This window comes from Aspergillus foveolatus, assembly GCF_047715535.1.
Source record: "Aspergillus foveolatus strain CBS 279.81 unplaced genomic scaffold BDW70scaffold_70, whole genome shotgun sequence".
Taxonomy (NCBI): Eukaryota; Fungi; Ascomycota; class Eurotiomycetes; order Eurotiales; family Aspergillaceae; genus Aspergillus; species Aspergillus foveolatus.
In genome coordinates this window covers 70477-91188 of record NW_027396134.1, presented here as the reverse complement: position 1 = coordinate 91188, position 20712 = coordinate 70477, and the positions used below count along the sequence as shown (strand labels likewise).

At 52.1% G+C, this 20712-nt stretch overlaps 8 protein-coding genes across 8 annotated transcripts; 6 read left to right on the top strand and 2 right to left on the bottom strand.

Moving 5' to 3' along the window:
- Nucleotides 1-517: 517 nt before the first annotated feature.
- Nucleotides 518-2405, top strand: BDW70DRAFT_163468 (putative MFS transporter; the record flags this gene model as incomplete). The annotated part of the gene is made up of 5 exons (XM_073741303.1): nucleotides 518-699; nucleotides 763-1188; nucleotides 1248-1969; nucleotides 2027-2131; nucleotides 2191-2405. The coding sequence occupies 5 exons, from the start codon at nucleotides 518-520 to the stop codon at nucleotides 2403-2405; spliced, it is 1650 nt and encodes a 549-aa protein (XP_073592341.1).
- A 525-nt stretch (nucleotides 2406-2930) lies between these two features.
- On the top strand, nucleotides 2931-4482 carry BDW70DRAFT_171339 (FAD-binding oxidoreductase; the record flags this gene model as incomplete). The annotated part of the gene is made up of 3 exons (XM_073743189.1): nucleotides 2931-3364; nucleotides 3431-3554; nucleotides 3638-4482. The coding sequence occupies exons 1-3, from the start codon at nucleotides 2936-2938 to the stop codon at nucleotides 4480-4482; spliced, it is 1398 nt and encodes a 465-aa protein (XP_073592340.1). The 5' UTR covers nucleotides 2931-2935.
- A 406-nt stretch (nucleotides 4483-4888) lies between these two features.
- BDW70DRAFT_153282 (SDR family NAD(P)-dependent oxidoreductase) lies at nucleotides 4889-5723 on the top strand (the record flags this gene model as incomplete). The annotated part of the gene is made up of 2 exons (XM_073739603.1): nucleotides 4889-5403; nucleotides 5468-5723. 2 exons carry the CDS (start codon nucleotides 4889-4891, stop codon nucleotides 5721-5723), a joined length of 771 nt encoding a protein of 256 aa, XP_073592339.1.
- Nucleotides 5724-6803: 1080 nt separating this feature from the next.
- On the bottom strand, nucleotides 6804-8438 carry BDW70DRAFT_153281 (putative serine/threonine-protein kinase; the record flags this gene model as incomplete). The annotated part of the gene is made up of 6 exons (XM_073739602.1): nucleotides 6804-6934; nucleotides 7037-7139; nucleotides 7383-7739; nucleotides 7819-7881; nucleotides 7921-8113; nucleotides 8233-8438. The coding sequence occupies 6 exons, from the start codon at nucleotides 8436-8438 to the stop codon at nucleotides 6804-6806; spliced, it is 1053 nt and encodes a 350-aa protein (XP_073592338.1).
- A 1291-nt stretch (nucleotides 8439-9729) lies between these two features.
- On the top strand, nucleotides 9730-12093 carry BDW70DRAFT_153280 (putative alpha-amylase; the record flags this gene model as incomplete). The annotated part of the gene is made up of 9 exons (XM_073739601.1): nucleotides 9730-9891; nucleotides 9941-9979; nucleotides 10035-10150; nucleotides 10206-10314; nucleotides 10405-10633; nucleotides 10687-10849; nucleotides 10898-11044; nucleotides 11107-11347; nucleotides 11428-12093. The coding sequence occupies 9 exons, from the start codon at nucleotides 9730-9732 to the stop codon at nucleotides 12091-12093; spliced, it is 1872 nt and encodes a 623-aa protein (XP_073592337.1).
- A 995-nt stretch (nucleotides 12094-13088) lies between these two features.
- Nucleotides 13089-14357, bottom strand: BDW70DRAFT_143183 (uncharacterized protein). Its single transcript, XM_073738072.1, has one exon. The coding sequence runs from the start codon at nucleotides 14251-14253 to the stop codon at nucleotides 13321-13323; it is 933 nt and encodes a 310-aa protein (XP_073592336.1). The 5' UTR covers nucleotides 14254-14357; the 3' UTR covers nucleotides 13089-13320.
- Nucleotides 14358-15920: 1563 nt separating this feature from the next.
- BDW70DRAFT_153278 (uncharacterized protein) lies at nucleotides 15921-16673 on the top strand (the record flags this gene model as incomplete). Its single annotated transcript, XM_073739600.1, has 3 exons — nucleotides 15921-16055; nucleotides 16125-16252; nucleotides 16328-16673. The coding sequence occupies 3 exons, from the start codon at nucleotides 15921-15923 to the stop codon at nucleotides 16671-16673; spliced, it is 609 nt and encodes a 202-aa protein (XP_073592335.1).
- A 787-nt stretch (nucleotides 16674-17460) lies between these two features.
- Nucleotides 17461-19222, top strand: BDW70DRAFT_171334 (uncharacterized protein; the record flags this gene model as incomplete). Its single annotated transcript, XM_073743188.1, has 1 exon — nucleotides 17461-19222. The coding sequence occupies exon 1, from the start codon at nucleotides 17528-17530 to the stop codon at nucleotides 19220-19222; it is 1695 nt and encodes a 564-aa protein (XP_073592334.1). The 5' UTR covers nucleotides 17461-17527.
- Between the last annotated feature and the right edge of the window lie 1490 nt (nucleotides 19223-20712).

The following is a 20712-nucleotide window of genomic DNA, read 5'->3' as shown; positions in this document are numbered from 1 at the left end:
GAATCCATATTCCTCTCTGTTATGTCAATATAGAAGCCAAATATAGCTAAAACCTTGGCAATCCTGCGCTTTCCTGCCGCGTAGTTGAGTACTATACAACAATATATCACAGACATGCAGAAACATTCCACCCCGCCGAACCCATGCTTGCCCCTATTCCCGACAGGACTCGACACCCACCTAGACCAAACCTTTTGATACCTTTCTTCTGCTCTGGTCAGTCAATCCCGGGTCATCCCCCACTTCCCCGCACTCCACCCCGGGTTCTCCATCATCCCGGCGGCTGTCTGAGGTCTAGACACGCTAAACTGAAGTCGACAACTCCTGAGCAGCCACAGCCCGTCGCTTGCGTACCCCTATCAGCCACCTTTCCCATGGGTTCCCGAGGACAACTCTCAAATCCGATCGGGTCTTTATAGGTTCCAAGAGATCCGTGGCCTGGCACCAATCTTCTCCCTCCTTCTCCGGAACGCTCTCCCATCTATCTCTTGCATCTAGTCCTAAGTAGCCTATCACCATGGCTGATACCGATATGAAGAACTCGCCTGAAGAAGAGATGGTCGAGCACGTTGAGAGCTCGAGACACGCGAAGCCCTCTCATCTGCACAGTCTTGGCCATGTACGTCTTCGCCACGAGCACACCAACGAGATCATCTTGATACCGGCTCCGTCGCTCGATCCGAACGATCCTCTAAGGTGGTAAGCAATATATTTCTTCTGCTTTGCTCCTAGGGACGTCACAGCCACTGAGACGCCTCTCAGGTCCACCCCGTACAAGATCTACATCGCCATCCTTGTTTCGCTCGCGATGGTTATGTGTAACTTCATGGCTGCTGGGCCGACAGTGGCGATGGTTCAGATAGCCACCGAGTTCAGAGAAGGGGGCGGCACCACGCTGGACGACTGGGTTAGCCGGGCCGCATACTTCTTCAACAACAGCGCGCTCATGCAGGGAGTGTCGACGCTGTTCTGGGTACCGCTGCTCAACAAGTACGGTCGACGACCGATCTACATCGCCTCATTCATTCTGTACTTCTTCATGGTCCTCGGAGCAGGACTCGCAAAGACCTATGCGGGCGAGATCACCACGCGAACCATCTTGGGCATCGGGGCGGGTGCAGGCGAATGCCTGGCACCAGTCACTATCTCTGACGTGTTCTATCTGCATCAGCGAGGTTACGGCATGGCGTAAGTGCTTGGTAGAAAGAAAGGAGGAAGAAAGAGAAATTTCTGACTGGTACGGGTAGGATCTACAACGCCGCCCTGAGTGCGGGTGTTGCCTTTGGCATCATCATCGCAGGTCTCGTCACCATCAACCACGACTGGAGGGCCATTTATTTCGTCGGCTGCGCCCTCGTCGGAGCGCTCACCCTCGTTATCTTCCTCTTCTTCCCAGAGACCGCCTACAGGCGCGTCGGCAATCCCCTGGTTGAACAGTCTCTGGACCTCCAAAAACAGACCGATCCTCACAGCGCCAGCCTAGAATGCGCCTCCGTCCCGCAGATTCCGCCCAAGAAGACTTACCTCCACAATCTGCGGCTCTGGTCGGGTGAAACGTACACGGAGGAGTCCTTTTGGCGGATGTTCATCCGTCCGTTTGGACTCATCCTTGTCCCGCCTGTCTTCTGGGCGACCATCGTCATGTCAGTGACCATTGGATTCCTGGTGGCCGTGGTCTCAAACTTTGCCACGGCATTCAGCACCACCTACGGTTTTGAAGCGTGGCAGTCTGGCCTCTGTTTCATATCCGGCATGTTGGGCTGCTTCTTGGGGACCTTTGCCGGCGGTCCCTTCTCGGACTGGGTGGCAGACTACTTCACCAAACGGAACGGGGGCATTCGTGAACCCGAAATGCGGTTGCCAGCGATCATCCCCAGTGTTATTGCTGCGCCGCTGTCTCTTGTGCTGTACGGCTGCGGCATCGCCAATGCGTGGCATTGGATGGTGCCTACCGTCGGCCTAGGCTTATGTACGTTGACCGTGCCTCTGTTTCGTCATTCTTAGACTCTACTAACAGCGGTTATAGTATCCTTTGCCATCACCCAAGGGACCAACGTCTCCTTCGTCTACTGCATTGACTCGTTCCGGCCCGTCGCGGGTGAGGTGACAGTTACGCAGCTGGCTTTCAAAGGTGAGCAGTTTCATCCCATCATCCTTCCCTCATTATGGTCAGTCACTGATGAATGGCAGCGTGCTTTGGATTCCTCCTCTCCTTCTACACTAACCCCTGGATCAACGAATCTGGCTATGAGGCTGCGTTTGGCGCTATGGCGGGTATCTCAGGGGGTTGTCTCCTGTTCTTCATCCCGCTCTTCTTTTGGGGCAAGCCCATCCGACAGGCTGCTACCAAGTGGCCGTTCCTACAGTTTGTGTTCTGGAAGGATGATCGGGAAGTTGGGGAATAGCCGGCCCAACGCTGACCAGTACGATTTTTTTACCTTGGTACGATTTGGTCGTGTGACACATTTTAGTGTCTGAATGAAGCTTAGTTCTTGTCTGCTAGTGACAATAGCGAGTCCAATTGATAGATAGCATTTTGAAAAAAAGATAAACAGGGCCTTGAGTAGGTAAGGGTAGGTAAAGGGCAGCTGATTCCCTTGAGTGAACCGGACGGAGACCATGCTATAGCACGTTAAGGGTCACTCCCATGGTCTAGGCCCGACTGTATCTTAGAACCGTTCGATCCTCCGAGCTTTAGCTCCCTCACTCTCCACTTTCCGCATTTCGGCTCCACTCAGCTGTTGGAGTTTGAGGGGTTGAGTGCTCGAGGGGACGTGGGACTGACAATGTGAAGACCGGTAGTGGTCAGAACCTGACCTTTAATAACCAAGCTTCTTGCAATAATCTGTGCGACTCGATGCTATGCAGGCGCATTTGACTTCTTCCTCTATACGAAGGTCATACATTCGGACTATTACATTTGAATCATACAGCAATGCAGATCGTCTGGCGCGACTCGGCCGATCCGGCCGTCTACGAAGAAGCCCGCGTGGGCCGGGTGTTCAACAACCGTCGTCCTGATCGATACCCAATTGCGGTCGTCAAGGCCAGCTGCACAGCAGATATAGTGGCAGCAGTCAAGCTCGCCAAAGAGAGGAAGTGCCGTGTTGCCGTGCGCTCTGGGGGCCATTCCTGGGCTGGGTGGAGTGTCCGCGACGAGTCCATCCTCATCGACCTGGGTAACTACAAGCACCTCGGAGTGGACGCGGAAAAGCGCATTGCTTCTGCATCGCCTAGCATGACGGGTAGAGAGATCAATGGTCGGCTCATCCATGAGTACGGGCTGATGTTCCCGGGGGGCCACTGTCCGGATGTTGGATTAGGAGGCTTTTTGCTCCAGGGAGGCATGGGATGGAATTGCCGGGTAGGTCATCTTTGGAACTCTTTGAGATCAATCGAAAGAGGTTCGATCAACTAACTCGACGTGTAGGGCTGGGGCTGGGCATGTGAGAGAGTGAAAGCCATCGATGTCGTGACGGCAGAGGGCGAACTGCTGCACTGTAACGAGAGTCAGAACGAGGAGCTGTACTGGGCAGCGAGGGGGTCGGGGCCAGGTATCGATCTACATCCCAAAACCCCTTCCCCTTACACTGTCGGACGATGGGCTCATGATCGATCTTCTTCTCGCAATCCGCAGGCTTTCCCGGCGTCGTCACACGATTCCATCTCGAACTCATCCCGTATCCAAAGCGTGGTATCCGCTCATCTGGCTACATCTACCCGATCAGCAAGTACCATGAAGCGTTCAGTTGGATCCTTGCAATAACCCCCGACTTTGACCGCGATACCGAGATCGCCGTAGTGAGCATGTACCCAGAAGGCAGCGAGCAGATGTGCCTCTTCATCCTCCTAGTGACTCTGAAACACACCCCATCGGAGGCAGAGGCAGCTCTCGCTCCAGCCCAGCAGTCGCGTCCTCCTGGTGCAATCGAGGAGTGGTTCTGCCGGGAAGATAGCCTGGAGAACCAGTATATCAACCAAGCTAAGGCTAACCCTGAGGGCCACCGCTACTGCGCAGAGAACGCCTATCTGCACAACGAAGCCGATGTCCCCCGCGTGCTCGAAGAGGCTTTCACCACCCTCCCCCATCGCAAAGCCTTCGCGCTCTGGTACGCATTGAATCCATGCAGTCGCCGCCAGCTGCCGGATATGGCGTTGAGCATGCAATCAGATCATTATTTTGCTCTATATACAGTCTGGGAGGAGGAGGAAGATGACGCGCGGTGCATGGCCTGGGTGAAGAACGTCATGAAGCGGGTGCAGCGGCACTCTGTCGGGGCGTATTTGGGTGATTCTGATTTCCAGGAACGACAGACCAGATACTGGGCTGATAGTAATGGACGCCGGTTGATGGATATCCGTCGTAGATGGGACCCTACAGGCAGGATCTGCGGGTATCTGGACCAGGGGGATTCTTCGGGACCGCGTGGACTGAAGAACGTTCATGAATGGGAAGTAGAAGCACCGGCGCCCCAGCTATAATATAGTAGATTTGATTATCATAGATACACAATGACTACAGACCCGGTTTGGATATATCTAATCGTGCTTCCAAACAAGCGTACTCCATCCCATATAACTAAACCTTGGAAAATACGGCTCCTGAGTATCATGGTCCGAAGTGACGACAAGAATTATCTATGGCCAAAAAAAATAGTAATCTAAAATAATTAGAAAGGGTAATCGGGAAAGTGGAGGACAGTCGGGCAGTCCCCTTGAGACTCGCGCGGGGGCATGGAGGAGATATCTACACATCCTTAAACCGGCTCACGTACCTTTGAAGATCTCAATCGTGGAATTTACCGCTGCTTACACAGTTATACCGTATATACTGAGACTGGCCACTCGCGGCAGTCCTACCATATCCACTTAAAATTTACTATCCAGCATGTCCACCACTGTGAAGTCGCTCCAGGGCAAAGTCGCCATAGTCAGTGGCTCCTCCTCCGGCATCGGAGCAGCCATTGTGCGCGAACTCTCCTCTAGAGGCGCCAACACAGTCGTCAACTATCCCTTCTCGAGCCTTCATGATGAAGCAGCCACACTGGTCTCCTCTCTCCCTTCGCCTGCAATTGCCGTAGAGGCCGATATGTCGCGCGTCGATGCCCCTCAGAAGCTAGTCGATGCAGCAGTCACTCAATGGGGCCGAATCGATATCGTGGTAAACAGCGTTGCACTGGCCGTGAACAAGCCATTGGAAGAGCAAAGCCTCGATGATTGGGACCTACTCGTCAATGTTAATGGACGCGGAACGTTTCTATTGACGCAAGCGAGCCTGAAACATCTGACCAGGGGGACGGGGCGGATTGTGAATATCGCAAGTATCTCGGCTCGCGGGCCTCCGCCCAATCAGACAATCTACGCGGGCACCAAGGGGATGGTGGACTCGTTTACCAAATGCTGGTTTGTTGTTCCTGCTCTCGGTGACTACGTGTGCTCCATGCGCTGATCAACCGGTACGGAACAGGGCCAAGGAGCTTCCTCCCAAGTATGGATGTACCGTCAACACGGTCAGCCCCGGTCCTACAGCAACCGAGGGCTTTGCAGCAGCAGGCGAAGAGCAGATGAAGATCCTCCAGCCGATCATTGATCAAACGCCGGTGACGCCACGGATGGCGCAGCCTGACGAGATTGCATACGCGGTGGCTTTTCTATGTGAGGAGCGAGCGCGATGGATCAATGGGGCGCACTTGGTTGCGTCTGGAGGGTTGTTTATAGACTGATACCTTAGTTACTATAGGTGTGAACCCAGATATAACAAGAAATGAAAAAGACTAGGAAATGTCAGTATTCTTCTTTTTAGGTTCAGTTTGCCATTAGTGTAAGCGACCCCGCTGGCCTGATAGAGTTGCACCGACCAGAACGGCTGGCACAAAGACTGCATACTGCTAGGCACTGGCATTCACTTGGATGATGCCTTGACCTGGGTTACTCAGCTGGGCACATAGGGCATCCTGGCTCGGTATCTGTTCTAGTACACACAGCGTCAATTAGGCCTGGTCATCTGAGTGTATCTTCACATTTTCCAGAATGCCATCATCCTCTGTTCGTCCTATCTGGAGCCCCTTAAGCGCCTTATGACGGTTTTTTTTTTTTTTTTTTCGAAATTGGAATACTAGGGCATTTTTTTATTACCATAAACCAAGTTATTGTTTTCACCACCGCGATTTTTAGCCGCATTATTCGAAGATCAATATAAGGTCTGACAGATGAAACTCGTAGAGAAATCTGGATCTGTTTTTCTTCAAGACTTGCAATCCTGCGTGACCAAGCAATATTGAAGCCAGGGACCATAAGTTCTTAACAATAGTACCGAACTAAGGGCGACTCTCATTCAACCTAAAGGGACAATGATCCCCATCGCGGTTCTACCTTTGGGAAAGATAACTCCCGCATTACATCCGTGCAGGTGTACCTCGAAAAGACGACGATGTACAGAAGCTATTATGGCCGGTGATTCTAGTGCGTTCCTGGGCGCCCAAGGCTCCAGCCCTGCGTAAGGGGTTCCTGACGCGCGGTAACTGGCTGTCGCGGTGTAGATGGACGCGGGAGGTGGGATGAGTCGTAGATATTTATGTATACAGATAAATGACATTTTTTCTCTACAGATACGGGATGCTTGCGAATATAACTCGAGCAATGTCAACCTCGTACTTGCATAGGACAGAGGGGAGATGTCAGACGAACGCTGGCAAAACCCCCATATTCTCTTAGAAACTTAACTGGTACTAGAGGCTCTCTAACATCGCGTTGAACCTTCAGATACAAATACTGCTTCATTTCCCAGCTAACTGGGCTGTTCGTTAGCCTCCAAATTCGAGGAACGAATGATCTATCAATTCCCGAGCTGTCTTCCTCTCCTCCGGGGGCCAGGTAAGCATTTGTCGAACAAAAGATGAAAAGATCTCTCGATTCTTCTGTTCGGAAAATAGGGCTGCGACATCCAGGCTTCGGTGCGGGACCAGTTAATTATGGAGGTATTTATCTTCAACAGTCAGTATACCAGGTGTGGCGTTGGAGGCAGTTGCCAACTCACCTTCTGTGTCAAAGAACGGGCCTCCGAAGAACTCTTGGACGTTATGGCAGAGTTTGCCAGTGTCATTCGTGACAGGCCGTGGCCAACCTAACTCCAAAAAGGCCTCTGATCTCCTGAATAATGCGTTGGGGGCGGGCCAAGTAGCGCAATCGTTTCTGCGAGGTGCGACATTGCGCTATAGTGGCTGTTTGCGCCATGTACCTGCTGGAACAAATCCTCGCTACCAAGGAATATTCCACAGCTCACCGAGGATTATTAGCATAAGCCTAGTCTAACGATTGGAAAAAGAAGGGGGGAAATGCGCTGGATCGCAGTTTCATATCCATAACACGGTTATCAGGCTTACCAGGACACCAAAGTTCCAAATATCCACCTTAAAGTCCCAACCGCAGCCAAGGATTACCTCTGGAGCACGGTAGTGGTCTGGCTGGATAGGGTAAATGCCAAGTTGCTCTCCTAGCATTCCGCTTCTAGTAGACGGCTTTCCGAGTCTTGTTGTAAGCCCGAAATCAGCGAGTTTGGGAATCATTTTCTTGATTCCTCTGCTATCAAGGGCACTAAAGTCATTGTGGCAGCGGTAGATAGTCCGGCCACTCTCATTATGAACCTTGTATTGCATTGGTGGTTGTCGTTCAATGAAGTCCGTAAGAATGTTTTCGTTCTCAAAGCTCATAGTTTGAGATCTGAGAGGTAGGTTAGGACTCTATATCACAGAACAGCCAAAGTGAGCACTCACTCGTGTGGACGACATTGCACTCCGAGTGGAGTTAATCAAGGCCAACAAGAAGGGTGTAGATATAGGCCTTTGCAATGGACAAAGGAAGTCTGCGATCGACGAATCGTTTCTGAAAAATCCTGAGAGGCTCTCTCATTGGCTCATAGACAAGGCGCATGTGCTTTCCTCCTGGACCGGTTATTTTGAAATCATCTAGGCATGTCCTTAGAATCCCGCGTCCACGGTGCGCGAGATTCTGCTGTTTGATATGATATTCAATCTCCTTCTCGCGCTGAGCAACGTCGCCACTGTTACTGTTGTTTATTTTCAGAGTCACTGCTTGCTCTGATTGCCATTTAAGTCTTGATTGAAAATTGTAGTTAGTTTGTCTACAGTTGTCGGTAGGTTATAGATATGGGAGGTACCTTGAAACATCTCGGGCGGGCCACACAGTCGATTGTGATCCCCAGCCGATTCTGACAGTAGCTTGAATCTCTTGGCCAATACTTCCCCTGGCTGTGCTGGGTAGAAAGCTGCCGAGTCGTAGCCAGGACAACCCTCCTCGTCAACAAGTTCCTGCTGGGGTAATGGAGGGCCCATACAGGGCGGTATATTCCAGGGCGACTTTATGGCGAAGGAGAACATTGTACGGCGAGATGCCAAGTTCAGCCACCAGAGAGATAACATTATGCCAACCAGCATTATTTAATTCTCTGGAGATTATCAAGTGCCGAAAAGCTGAGCTCGAAGTCTCTAACCAGATGCTGAAATGTTGGTAATTATGACTAAACACCGAGCACAACTGAGCTCGCTCACTGAAGCAATTCAACGCCCAACCACCGGGGTACATCTCTATTATGGAGACATGTAGATTCTCTTACTATTCCATAATACCCATTGTAATACCATGGGAAAGCCAGGGAGATACGCAGATGAGAAACTACTCCCACATACTGAAACTGAGATAGACTGTTTTACTCATATGGTGGTATGATCCATGTAAAAGGAGTGAACCAAGCTACCGCGACGGGCCCGTCTGTCCAAAAAGCCTAGGCTGATTATCGATTGTTTGGGAAAAAGATGAATACCGCCGCGCTTTATCGAATGATCCTGCCACTAGCTAACTCAGACAGTGAGCCTAACCTTCGTCAAGCGGTATCAACCTTACACTGAGATAAGATGGGCTGATTCTGCAGGAACCAATCCGAATGCCCTAGTCTCACCGAGCGGCTGACAATTTCTTCACGGAACCAGCAGTGGCTTATGTGGGGAAAAGCATTTTCATAGAGCAATCTCCGTTAATGGCTAGACGCGGCAATTCATGTCTGGGCCGGCATGGCACAGCGACAGGGAGCGGACATTTGCCGGGATATACCAAGCCCTCTCAGAATATGTCACTTGTGGGGAAGTCTGGGGAATCCGCGAAAATACCGTCTTGGGTCGTGTTCGCCATAGGCTACTAATGCAGGCTTTCCAGCCGACTAACTAGGGTTGCCCCATCAATCCACTCTTGGCCAGGCAGAACTGGCCAATCCCAGAAGCGCGTTTTCAGTGGCCTGTAAGGGGATGAAGAGCGTTTTGCTTACTATGACTGTGAAGGCCCGTCGAATGATTCCTTGCAGGCTTTTCTGCAGCCAGGCGCAATCGCCCAGAAATCTCCACACCCACATCCCATCTACCGAAAGTTGCCAAAAGTCACATGGGCCTCGTGGCCGCAACTGAATGGGCCAAAGGGGGAAACATACTATATTCATAAGGCATGATAGGTGTAATAGGTCCGCATGGCTGATGCCAACTTCCGTAGACCCGCGATTCGCTGGAGGTCAATTACCAGCTGAGTTCACATACTGGGTCTCCAGCAGAGGTATATAAGCAGACTGCGCGCCATGGTGGATCGTAGAAATTGCCTTGCATAAGAATAGACAGTCAACAGACAGTCAAACGGGCTCTGATCGAACCTGCTTCTCAGCTTACCGCAATGCGACTGCTCGGCTTGACCAGCGCGCTGGCCCTACTCGGCAAAGCGGTACATGGATTGGATGCGGATGGATGGCGCAGCCAGTCGATCTATTTCCTTTTGACGGACCGATTCGCCCGCACGGACGGATCGACGACCGCTGCCTGTGATCTGTCTCAACGGGTACGGACGATCTTTCTTTGCTTGTATCGCATGGGCTGACGATCCCCAGAGATACTGCGGCGGCAGCTGGCAGGGCATCATCAATCAGGTCAGACCAGACTCTCTCCAGCTTTTGAAGTGCCGTCACTGAGTAAATACGTTAGCTTGATTATATCCAAGACATGGGATTCACTGCCATCTGGATTACACCCATCACCGAGCAGATTCCCGATGTCACCGCTGTTGGAACGGGCTTCCATGGCTACTGGCAGAAGAACATGTAAATTGATGTCTCCTTCTCTTCTGAACGGCTGGTTCTAACTGGTGGAATATAGATACGGTGTCGACACCAACCTGGGCACAGCCGACGATATCAGGGCTTTGTCGGAGGCGCTCCATGATCGGGGCATGTATCTCATGCTGGATGTTGTTGCGAACCACATGGTAGGTTGATAAGACGCAAAAATCAATAAATATAAAGAAATCAAATATAAATAGGCCTTTGGAATCGCCTCACTGACCTTATGTGTACAGGCTTATAGTGGCCCCGGCGGATCAACCGACTTCAGCATATTTACCCCCTTCAACTCGGCCTCCTACTTCCATTCGTACTGCGCAATCAACAACTATGACGACCAGTGGCAGGTTGAGAACTGCTTCCTGGGAGACGATACTGTCTCCTTGACTGATCTGAACACCCAGAGCTCCGAGGTACGCGGCATCTGGTATGACTGGATCGAGGACATCGTTGCCAATTACTCAGGTAAGCCCCTGCCCTTTGGCCCGTCTTGGTATTCAAGGCTGAATTACGCGCAGTGGATGGGCTCCGCATTGATACCGTCAAGCACGTTGAGAAGGATTTCTGGCCGGGTTATGTTGACGCCGCCGGGGTCTACAGCGTTGGTGAGATCTTCCATGGGGACCCGGCGTACACCTGCCCTTACCAGGACTATATGGACGGGGTCATGAACTATCCCATGTGAGTCATGCTCGCACCAGCAGTTAGCCTGCCCACTCACAGCGCCAGATATTACCCCCTTCTGAATGCGTTCAAGTCCTCGAGCGGGAGCATGTCGGATCTCTATAACATGATCAACACCGTCGCCTCGAACTGTCGGGATCCTACGCTGCTGGGAAACTTCATCGAGAACCATGACAATCCTCGATTCCCCAAGTACGTACACGAGGATGTGATATCTCAAGATGAGGCTATATCTAACCCATGCGATGTAACAGCTATACTCCGGATATGAGTCGGGCCAAGAACGTCCTCGCGTTCCTCTTCTTGACCGACGGAATCCCTATTGTTTATGCGGGCCAGGAGCAACACTATTCAGGCAGCAATGATCCCTATAACCGGGAGCCGGTTTGGTGGTCCTCCTACTCGACCAGCTCAGAGCTATACAAGTTCATCGCGACCACTAACAAGATCCGAAAACTGGCCATTTCCAAAGATTCCAGTTATCTCACTTCCCGGGTGCGTTCCCTCCCTTCTTCTGACGGTGCCTCCTAGGTACCAGTTGTTTGACTGACCCAGTACTAACGCCGCGGCAAAAGAATACTCCTTTTTACAGCGATAGCAACTACATCGCCATGCGCAAGGGCTCTGGGGGCTCTCAGGTCCTCACTCTCCTCAACAATATCGGCACCAGTATTGGTTCGTATACATTCGATCTGTACGATCATGGATACAACAGCGGCGCCAATCTAGTGGAACTGTACACTTGCTCCTCTGTCCAGGTCAGCTCCAACGGCGCAATCAGTATTCCAATGACCTCTGGCCTCCCCCGGGTCCTTGTCCCGGCAGCCTGGGTTTCTGGCAGCGGGCTGTGCGGCACAACGAACCCTACAAGTACGGCGACCACTGCAACGACCACCTCGACCACGACATGCGCCTCCGCTACAGCGACAGCAATCCCTGTCGTATTCCAGGAACGGGTGCAGACTGCATACGGAGAAAACGTCTTCTTGGCAGGGTCGATCTCTCAGCTCGGCAACTGGGATACCACCGAGGCGGTTGCTCTGTCCGCGGCTCAGTATACCTCTACGGACCCCCTGTGGACTGCGACTGTTGAGCTGCCTGTGGGGACCTCGTTCGAATTCAAGTTCCTCAAGAAACTGCAGGATGGATCGATCGTCTGGGAGAGCGATCCAAATCGGTCTGCCAAGGTGAACGAGGGATGTGCGGGGACCACGCAGACGATAAGCACTTCTTGGAGGTAGAGTGAAGCGGCGAACTAGGTCAGGAGCAGAGCAGGGCGTGGAGATGCGCAGATTGAATAGTGTGACCAAATATATATAAGATACGAATTCCAGTGTCCCCTTTATTACTTGCATATAGCTTTCTATACACTAGCGAGTGACTCGTATTCCGACTACAATAAACACCGAGGCCAAGGTAGCCCATTTATATTACACTTAGTAAAGCTGTAACTGTGGGTTGTCATTCTATATTCTCACAAGTTTCGGATTGCGACTGGAAGTCGCCGCGAGCGTCAAGCTGTGGTAACCCCAAGAGTACACTTCGCTGTCACATAGTGAAGGATGCATTATATTACAAATTGGTGAAAGGGATATGTCGAGATGATGGTAATAAACATATCTTACTTAGCCTGTATTCGAGAGCTCATCAGGCGATGAGGCCCTCATTTAGGAATGGGTTGCCTTTTTGACCATAGAAAGGGAGGAAATTTCCATGCGTCAGGAGCAAGACCATGAAAACAGCAAGCAAATCTTTCCTTGTTCCATCTGTAGAGTATGGAATGGATGAATACGGGAGGTATCGAGCTTCTGTTCTATGTATTCAGATGTTCCACACCATACTGAAGGATAACCACTGAGTTCTCGCCATGTATGCTGCGATAAGCGGTAACTGGGGCGTTTCACTGCAGCCAATGCCCCATGTCCAAGGCTATGCGTTTTCTTTTTCAGAAATAGACGCGAGCACGGGGGAGTAGTACGTCACACCTTTCCTTGTCAACTAAGTTTGTGGACTACCTGAGGCTTCAGAGTGCTGAGCTATATCAGTCAGCATCTTTTATATTCTATCCTACCATGGCATAGGTTCCAGACAGGTAGTAACACTGCAGTGACTTTGGAAGAAGGTTAGACTGCAGAGCTTGGGGCTCCTCGGATGGATAGCTTCGGTCAGGCTCAGTGGCGGACAGAGAGCGAATGGCAAGGGTCATTGTTGGGTATTAAGATCTTAGGAAAGACTCTACACGAGCACAAAAATGCATTGCATGACCCAATATACTCAAAAGTGAGAATAACCGCTACCCACCAGCCCTCAAGCTACTCCTTTCCGCTTCTGTATATATACAAAATGAGAGAACATAAGGGTATACATACATATACAAGCACAACCCCAAGCCAGAACAAATCCAAATCCAGAGCATTAACGCATCATACTCTCCCCCTCAGGAAGTTCAAATCCCCTTCCCTAAACAGCTAGTGGTGGAAATCCTTCGTGTTAAACGGCTCAAAGTCCGTGACGATATTGCTGTATGTTCCCTTGAACTTCCAGTCATGGGTCACAGCCCTAGTTCCCATAGTCCTGCCCTTGATCTTGATATCCCTCTTAGCGCTCGATCCCGACATGGGAACCGTCTCCGAGTTCTCCAGATGTCGGTCACAGGTTCCACCAGGGACGATCTGATCGCCCGCCTTGTCCTCGACCAGGGTATACTGGTTCTGGATCTTTGCATACTCAGCCTGCACGCCAGGGAACCCGCCGGGAACGTTCTTGTCGTAGATGGCGACGACGGTGTTCTGCGCGACGTTCTCGACCTGGTTAGACCGCGCGTAGTTGTCGGGGACGTTGGAGTCGGCGTTGTACGCGTCCAGCCACTCCTGGCTTGAAGATAGCGCCCCGCTCCCATAAGCGCCGAGGAGGTCCAGACTGTGTCCTGTCTCGTGCAGCGCGACATCGAGGTTCTGGCTCGTTGTTCCGGAGAAGCAGATATTGCCGTTGCTGTTAAACGCCCAGTTATCACCCGGGATAGTGAGGACATGGCGCACCCAGCTGCGCATCCTGACGGGAATCCGCCCGAACGTATCGACCAGCGTCTCGAAGCTATCCGCCGAGTCCTTGTGGCGACAGAAACTCCATCCATCTTGGCAGTCGTCGAAGAAAATATCCCAGACTTCAAAATCGGTGGGGTTGAGACCCTGACTTTCTGCGATGCTCTTGCAGTCTGCAGGCATGAGGCCGTCCTCCCATTTTCCCCAGTAGGGGCCGCCGTTGGAAGGGAGGTTTGCTACATTGCCGGCGAGGAGATAGTCGAGGTTGTCAGTCAACGCGGGCTTCGAGAGCGTGTCGGCGTGGACAGGGGAGAGAGTAGCCAGAGCTGCGGCCAGAAGGAAGGATCTGCGGATTGGCATGGTGATGGACAGTATATGTAGAAAGCAAGATCTGGTAGAGACTAAATTTATGGGATAAGGACTCGGAAGTGGATCTGGTGATATGATCTGCTCTGATGGTAAAAGTCAATCGGCAGAGGGCAGGTGGTTTATATACCCCAAGAGCGAGATTATCTCCGCGATTTTATGCAATACAGGATCAGTCCATGGATCAGATTCAGCATCACCAAGCAGACCTACTCTTTGATCCATCCTCTAAGCCCCAGTCTTCCTGAAGACTTAGAAGCCCTAGCTAAGCCGCGCGCCCAATAACATCCCGCGTCGCCAGCCGTTTCCGCCCCCAACCTGCAGGACGCCTTTAATCTTAACCCATCCCGTTAGGGTTAGGGCTGCAACCTGCCTCCACAGCGCTGCGCCAATCCTTCAGGAACAGCGCCTGCGGTCGAGATAAGGCCCAATCATGCGTGGCTCTTTTTTCACCCACTCAGGCTAGTGCTATCGACTAGTTTAAGGCCCTACTCTCATAAGGGCGGTTCACCCCGTCTCATATAATTATTTTAGTCGGGGCGCAGCGATTGAGCTCTGCGAGCTGAAACACTGCAAGGCTACAGGGTAGCATTATGAATCAAGGTTGACTGCAAGGCTGATTTATCCTTGGTAAGCGGGCAAGTAGTAGTATTGCCAGAGTAGGAGCACATCTACGTATGGAGCGGTATCGAGTTCCATTGACGCTGCAGTATCTAGACTGTATAGTTCCGTAGCTTAAGCACTTCAGTAACTGAAGTACAGCCCCAGCGGGAATAGACGATTACCTGAGCAATTGTTAGGCAGGCCGCATTCGAGGCTTAGAGGTACTAGCACCCAGAGGAGGCCCGGCCGATAATGACCAGATATAATACTCGCTGGTATGGTATCACCACTCCCACTATACTAGTGATTACTTATTCTGGCTGGTACAAACGGTCAGGCAGAGAAACAGGGCTTCTCGACGTGCTCTGCTCAAGCACGCAGCTCCACTGCTCAGAGGTAGATGAAAACAGCGTTCCGAAGCACGTCTGCTACTCTACCGAGTTTATAGACACCCGCCTCGTATAAGATATCATGAGGGGAGACCCAGGGAAGCGAGAGAGCCAACAGAGATACTATCCATTAGGGTTATAGGAGCCGTTCCTGTATAAATACAGATCCTACTCTGCTGCGATCAGCTCTGAGCCCTGCTTAGCCGAGCACGAGTCATGTCCCTGTCGACCAACGAAGATGTGAAGATGACAGAACAAGCCTGCTGCTAAGACTCCAACAAAGCACAAGAATAACCTGGTTGTAGCCAGAGCGGCTGAACTGAAAGACCCGTAGCTTTCCCTAATAGATACTGATAATGTAGTTTCATTGGCCAGTTGCTCCTCAGCCGCTTCGTTCCCGCAGTCTGCAACCATTCTCCGCTTCTGATTCGCTGCAGCGTTTAAACTAACAGGGCTGAGCTGGGAGGAAACAAATTCAGGGATCAGGTAGGTATGCTCAGGTGTGTTCAAGCCTTTATCAGCCCTCTATATCCTCTACGGCGGTTCGTCTCTACCCACAGCATCATATCTTATCGTCATCATACTGTCTCTTCCTAGACCCCTCTCTCCTCCTCCTCATCCTCTCTTCAATCCTGCTTTTAACCTGCCTTATCTCAACTCTCAGCCACTATGCACTCCTCTACCCTCCTCCTGGGCCTGGCCATACTCACCGGCTCTGTCACTTTTGCAGCCGACCAAGTCGTGTCCATGTACATACCGGGCAATGCCGACGGGCAGCCGCTCGCTGGCAAGATCGTCGGGTCGGTATGAATTTCATCTCCCCCCAACGACCCGCAACGAGTGGCCAACCCGGCTAACCCTACTACGCCTCAGGATTCCAACAAAACCACATACTCCGTCACCTGTGCCGACTCCGTCACAACAACCTGCAATGTCTACGGCGGCGTAACAATCATCCAGGCCCCCAGCACCGTGACAGTTCTTGTCACTGAAACAGGACAGTAAGGCACCCGTTCACTCACCAACGCCTCTTTGAATCCCAGCCAACCAATGCTAACATCCACTTCTTGCTTCAGCACCGGCAGCGTTCTCTGCACACACGACACCAAAACGGGGACGTGCTCGCTCGGTATGGACGGCGAGTTCTTGGTCACGAGCACCGAACCTGTTCTTTCGTATGAAGTCACCATCACTGCGACAGAGACTGGGTCGCCGTCGACTTCGAAGTCGCCGCTCAGTTCTGCCGCGGCTACACCCACGACCCTGAGCAGTTGCGACGCCACCGAGGATGCAGACGCGACTTCAGGGACAGATGCACAGGAGACGGATGGGCCTGATAACGGGGCTATGGCTGGGCAGCCATTCGGTGCTCCTGCGATTGCCATGGTTATGGGAGTTTCTGCTGCTATGTTCTGCCTCTAATCAGTTAATGTTTTGTGTTGGAAAGCGGTGCTTTCTGAACGGCTAGTAATGATAGATATCTGGATAGAAAAATAGACAAATAGACAGAACTAGAATCAAGAGCGGCTCACAGAGAGAACCCCAACAAGCCTTCAAATAGCGCAGCTGTGGTAGCTAGAAGCCATAGAACCAAGAAGAACCCCATCTTCAGCAAAAGCCGGAATCTGCATTGTCGCGGCACGCTGGCAGGTGGCTAAGAATGTCCAAAAGCCTCCCAGAAAGAAGACAGTTGTAGACATGGGACGGAATGTGCAAGCATACTCATCCATCATGGCTCAATCCAGCTTTTAGAGGAATCTATGACAATATCATGATACTTTCCGCAAGTCTTGCAGCAGGCCATTTCCAGGAAAAGCACAGTTGGCGGACCATCGTAGATCTGGCACAATGCAACAAGGCGAAACGCCCAGGTTGCTTCATCTTTGAGCAACCAGGATACCGTCATGTCAAACAATGCTGTGAGGCCAAGAAACTCGCATTTTAAACAGTCGTCCCAGCCATGAATATTTCCACCTTGAAGCCGATAGAAGTCCTCCCTTGAGTTCCGGCGACGAAAGCATCAAATAACCAGGCCCAGGGAGAACAGAAGACGCCAACAACAGTGGATTAGACCAGACATTCAGTGGCATTGATTGAGTTGCAGTCCGTTTTTCCAACAGCATCGTGAATGCCGGTGTCCGAACCTTGGCTCAGTTTGCCTAGAACATTGGCGTCGATAGTTACTCCTCACGTGACACCGTATAGGAGCAGCCAGAGGGCAGTGACAGCAGGCTCATTTAGAGCTGTTTCTAGCAATAATTCATGTCAAGAGGTAAATGGAGATCAAACGTAAGCCAGTCCCGGCTCCTCCTCCGCCAGTTGAGTACGGTGTTCGGCAGCCGTTGACACCGAATCCGCCTCCATACTCGCCTTACCTCGCGTATTCTCCCTACTCCTCAGCTTCTCCTCACTCTCCTCACTTCCCCCCTCCACCTCCCCGATTCACGCCCTCGCCATCGCCTTCTCCCACATGCTCTCTTCAACCGCCTCACTCTCTCCCACGATACCGAAGCCAGCCCAATCTTCGCGTCACTACGCCTCTGAGCCCGCAGCCTACGAATCCTCCACCTCTCCCGCGCGCCGAAACAACCGTTCCCACCGACTCTGAAAAATCCAGTTTCTACGCCGATGCCCGCCATTTCCTCGGTGGGCTCATCCACCATCCCTCTGAATCGACAAAGCATTACTCTATCCTCCGTCATTCCCACGGCATCGTCTTTTACCGCGGTCCAACTACCTCCGTCACCGTCTCTATCTTCGCTGATGCTCCGCTCCCCGCCGACAGATCGCTCTGGTTACAATGCAAGGGATGGAGCGGGAAGACGGGAATGCGTGCAAAAGCCCTTTTTCGCATGCATGATGACTGGGTGAATGCTACACCGACGGTTGCGGTCCGTGCTGACCAAGTCGACCCAAATAAAGAGCGCGCGTGGCAGCGGGATATCGCCAAGTTTTACAAGAAGGCCTCGAAACGCGTGCAAACCCATCGGCTGCGGGAGACCGTCGTTGCGCGAATACCGCCGGATGCTGAAGACGGGTATTTCCAGCTTATACTGTGTCATGGGGAGAAGAAGGTTCTGTGTCGGAGTCCGGTTTTCCGCATTCTATCTGCGTCGATGGACCCGAGTTCGCTCCGTGGTGCGAGTTTGACGACCATGCCTCTGGAACTCGGCGCTCTTGTTGCCGGAACGTACGCGCAAGTAGCGGCGTCCAGAGTCGTCGCACCTGTGGCCGCGGTAGCGGAGACCGTCACTGCGCGCTACCGGCCTGGTTGGCTCGGGGAGACTGCCATTCAGACAGCCTACGAAGCCCTCAAGCCGGACCACGGGGTTGCTCCCGATCCAGCTGTACCGCCATCCATAGAAAACGGCCCCCAACCGCCATACCCACTTGACTTCACTGCACGACCTTCCCAATCCCATGACCCCTGTCGAATCCCGGTCAAAGTCCCTGCTGATATCCAGGACAAGCTCCGTGGCTACTTCTTCGGTTGGGCTCGCACCAGCCCCGACACCTGGCAGATGATTATTCTCTCAGTCCGACTCTGGGATGGCTCGCAACAAGCGGGCCCTGTCTCTCTCTCACAGACGACCCGTAAAGTCTCAGTCCTCCGTCTTCTCCACGAACCGATACCAAATCCGCCATCCACACTTCCCGTCCGCATCCTCGGCTTTCTTCATCCAGACATCCCACCACCTTCCCCGCGCACCGAAAACGACCTTGCTGCCGCACGTCAGGCAGCTGCAGAGGCAGCTGCATTGGCGGAGCAGTACGACACGGAGTACGTGCAGGCGCTTCTTGATCATCCCCTGTGGGGTCCCGAGGTGGCAGATCGTCGCGGCTGGTTCGATCGGACCAAGGACGGGGCGGGGAATGTTCTTGCGCGAGGGCAAAAGATGATCGAGCGGGTCGGGGTGAGGACTGGCGTTGAACGAGAGAGTATGGGCGGGTATTATATTGTGAGGGGCTGAACGTTGTATATTAGTGTACAATCATATAAATCAACATAATAGCTATAATGATTATTCAAATTAGCATGGAGCACACGTAGAAAGACGTACATCAGCCGTGTTAAATCTGTCCCTCCGGCTGAGCTGTGCCAGGCAGTCTCGGCCTCACCCTCGCTCTCAGTCTCCGAACAATCAGCACCCAACTCAGCAGTTGAGCATGCAAAATCCCAATTCTCCGAAGGTCTCTTCGTACATGGCAATCAAAGGAAACACAACTTAAGCCTCCTGAGAGACAAGCCCATTGGCGCGGAACTTTCTCGTCACACAAGGTCTTTGTTGGTTGGATTCCAAAGCCCGAGTTCTCTCCGGTGCAGTCATTAGTGTTTTCTTTGCATGCGCCTCAGCCGGCAGCGGCGGCGCACTATACTCCTTTGGCGTCAAGCTTGCGTTTCTCTGCACATTTTGCGCAGCAGCGTCTATGACAGGTTGATTATTGTCCTCGTTAGTACAAGCCGGAAGTAGACCACCGCCAGACAGATTGGATCTGGTTTTAAACCAGCCAGAGCCACACTCTATATGGGTGATATGTTTGTGCCGCGGTTGTACGTGCTCAGTAGGCTCTGCGTTTCGCATCTGACCAATTTGAGCCTCTTACGCGTGACGATGACTGCATTTTGAGCCTCGTGGTGGAATATGCTATCAGAACATGCGTTAGCGTAAATCGACCAGCTCAAATAACAACGCAGGTGTTCTAGGGCCCAGTGCGAACCCGATGCAACAGACTTCCCCAGATTACAAGAAGCCATTGAATGCTGCGGGTTTTTTTTCGGTCTTCTGGCAGTCTTCTCGGGATCCAGCCAAGTTCTCTGAAGCGATCTATAAAAAAGGCGACCTGGGATTGAGTAGGACCTAGGCTCTAATCTACTGCTGAAGCGGATACCGCATTAGCTTGTTGCTGCTAGCTGAGGGGAAAGCTGACGGCACACCTTTGGACGCATTTTTCGAGGACTGGCTTGCGGAGTGATCATTGCGGTAATGGCCAACCCGAAGGGGCGGCGTCATCTTGTGGTTGATTTGGGCTGATCCCTAACTCCCGAAGAAGGAAGATGTAGATGACTTTGAAGAAGACTAAGGAACGGGTTGGAGACTGTGATAGAAGGTGGTAGGGAAGGTGTCTGCGGGGTGGAAGGCAATAATTAATGAAGATAAAGGCGACGGCGACAATAACACAAACGCCAACCCACCTCTATCTGGACCCAACCCACGAGACGACTGCCGGCTTACAAGAGCTTTCACCTACTATTTCCCTCTTCTCTTCTAGTCTCCTCTTCCAGTATTCAAAGGCTGCTGGCAGATTCCCTTTGCCGGCGGTAAGAGCGAAGTTCAACCGGATCTTGATCATATGCACTGAGTAATCCAGCTCCTACGCGAACGCCTGCAGACACATCGAACTGCGGTTTTTGCCCGACAGCAGACTTCAACCCTCTCTCAAACCGCACAGAGTCAGTTTA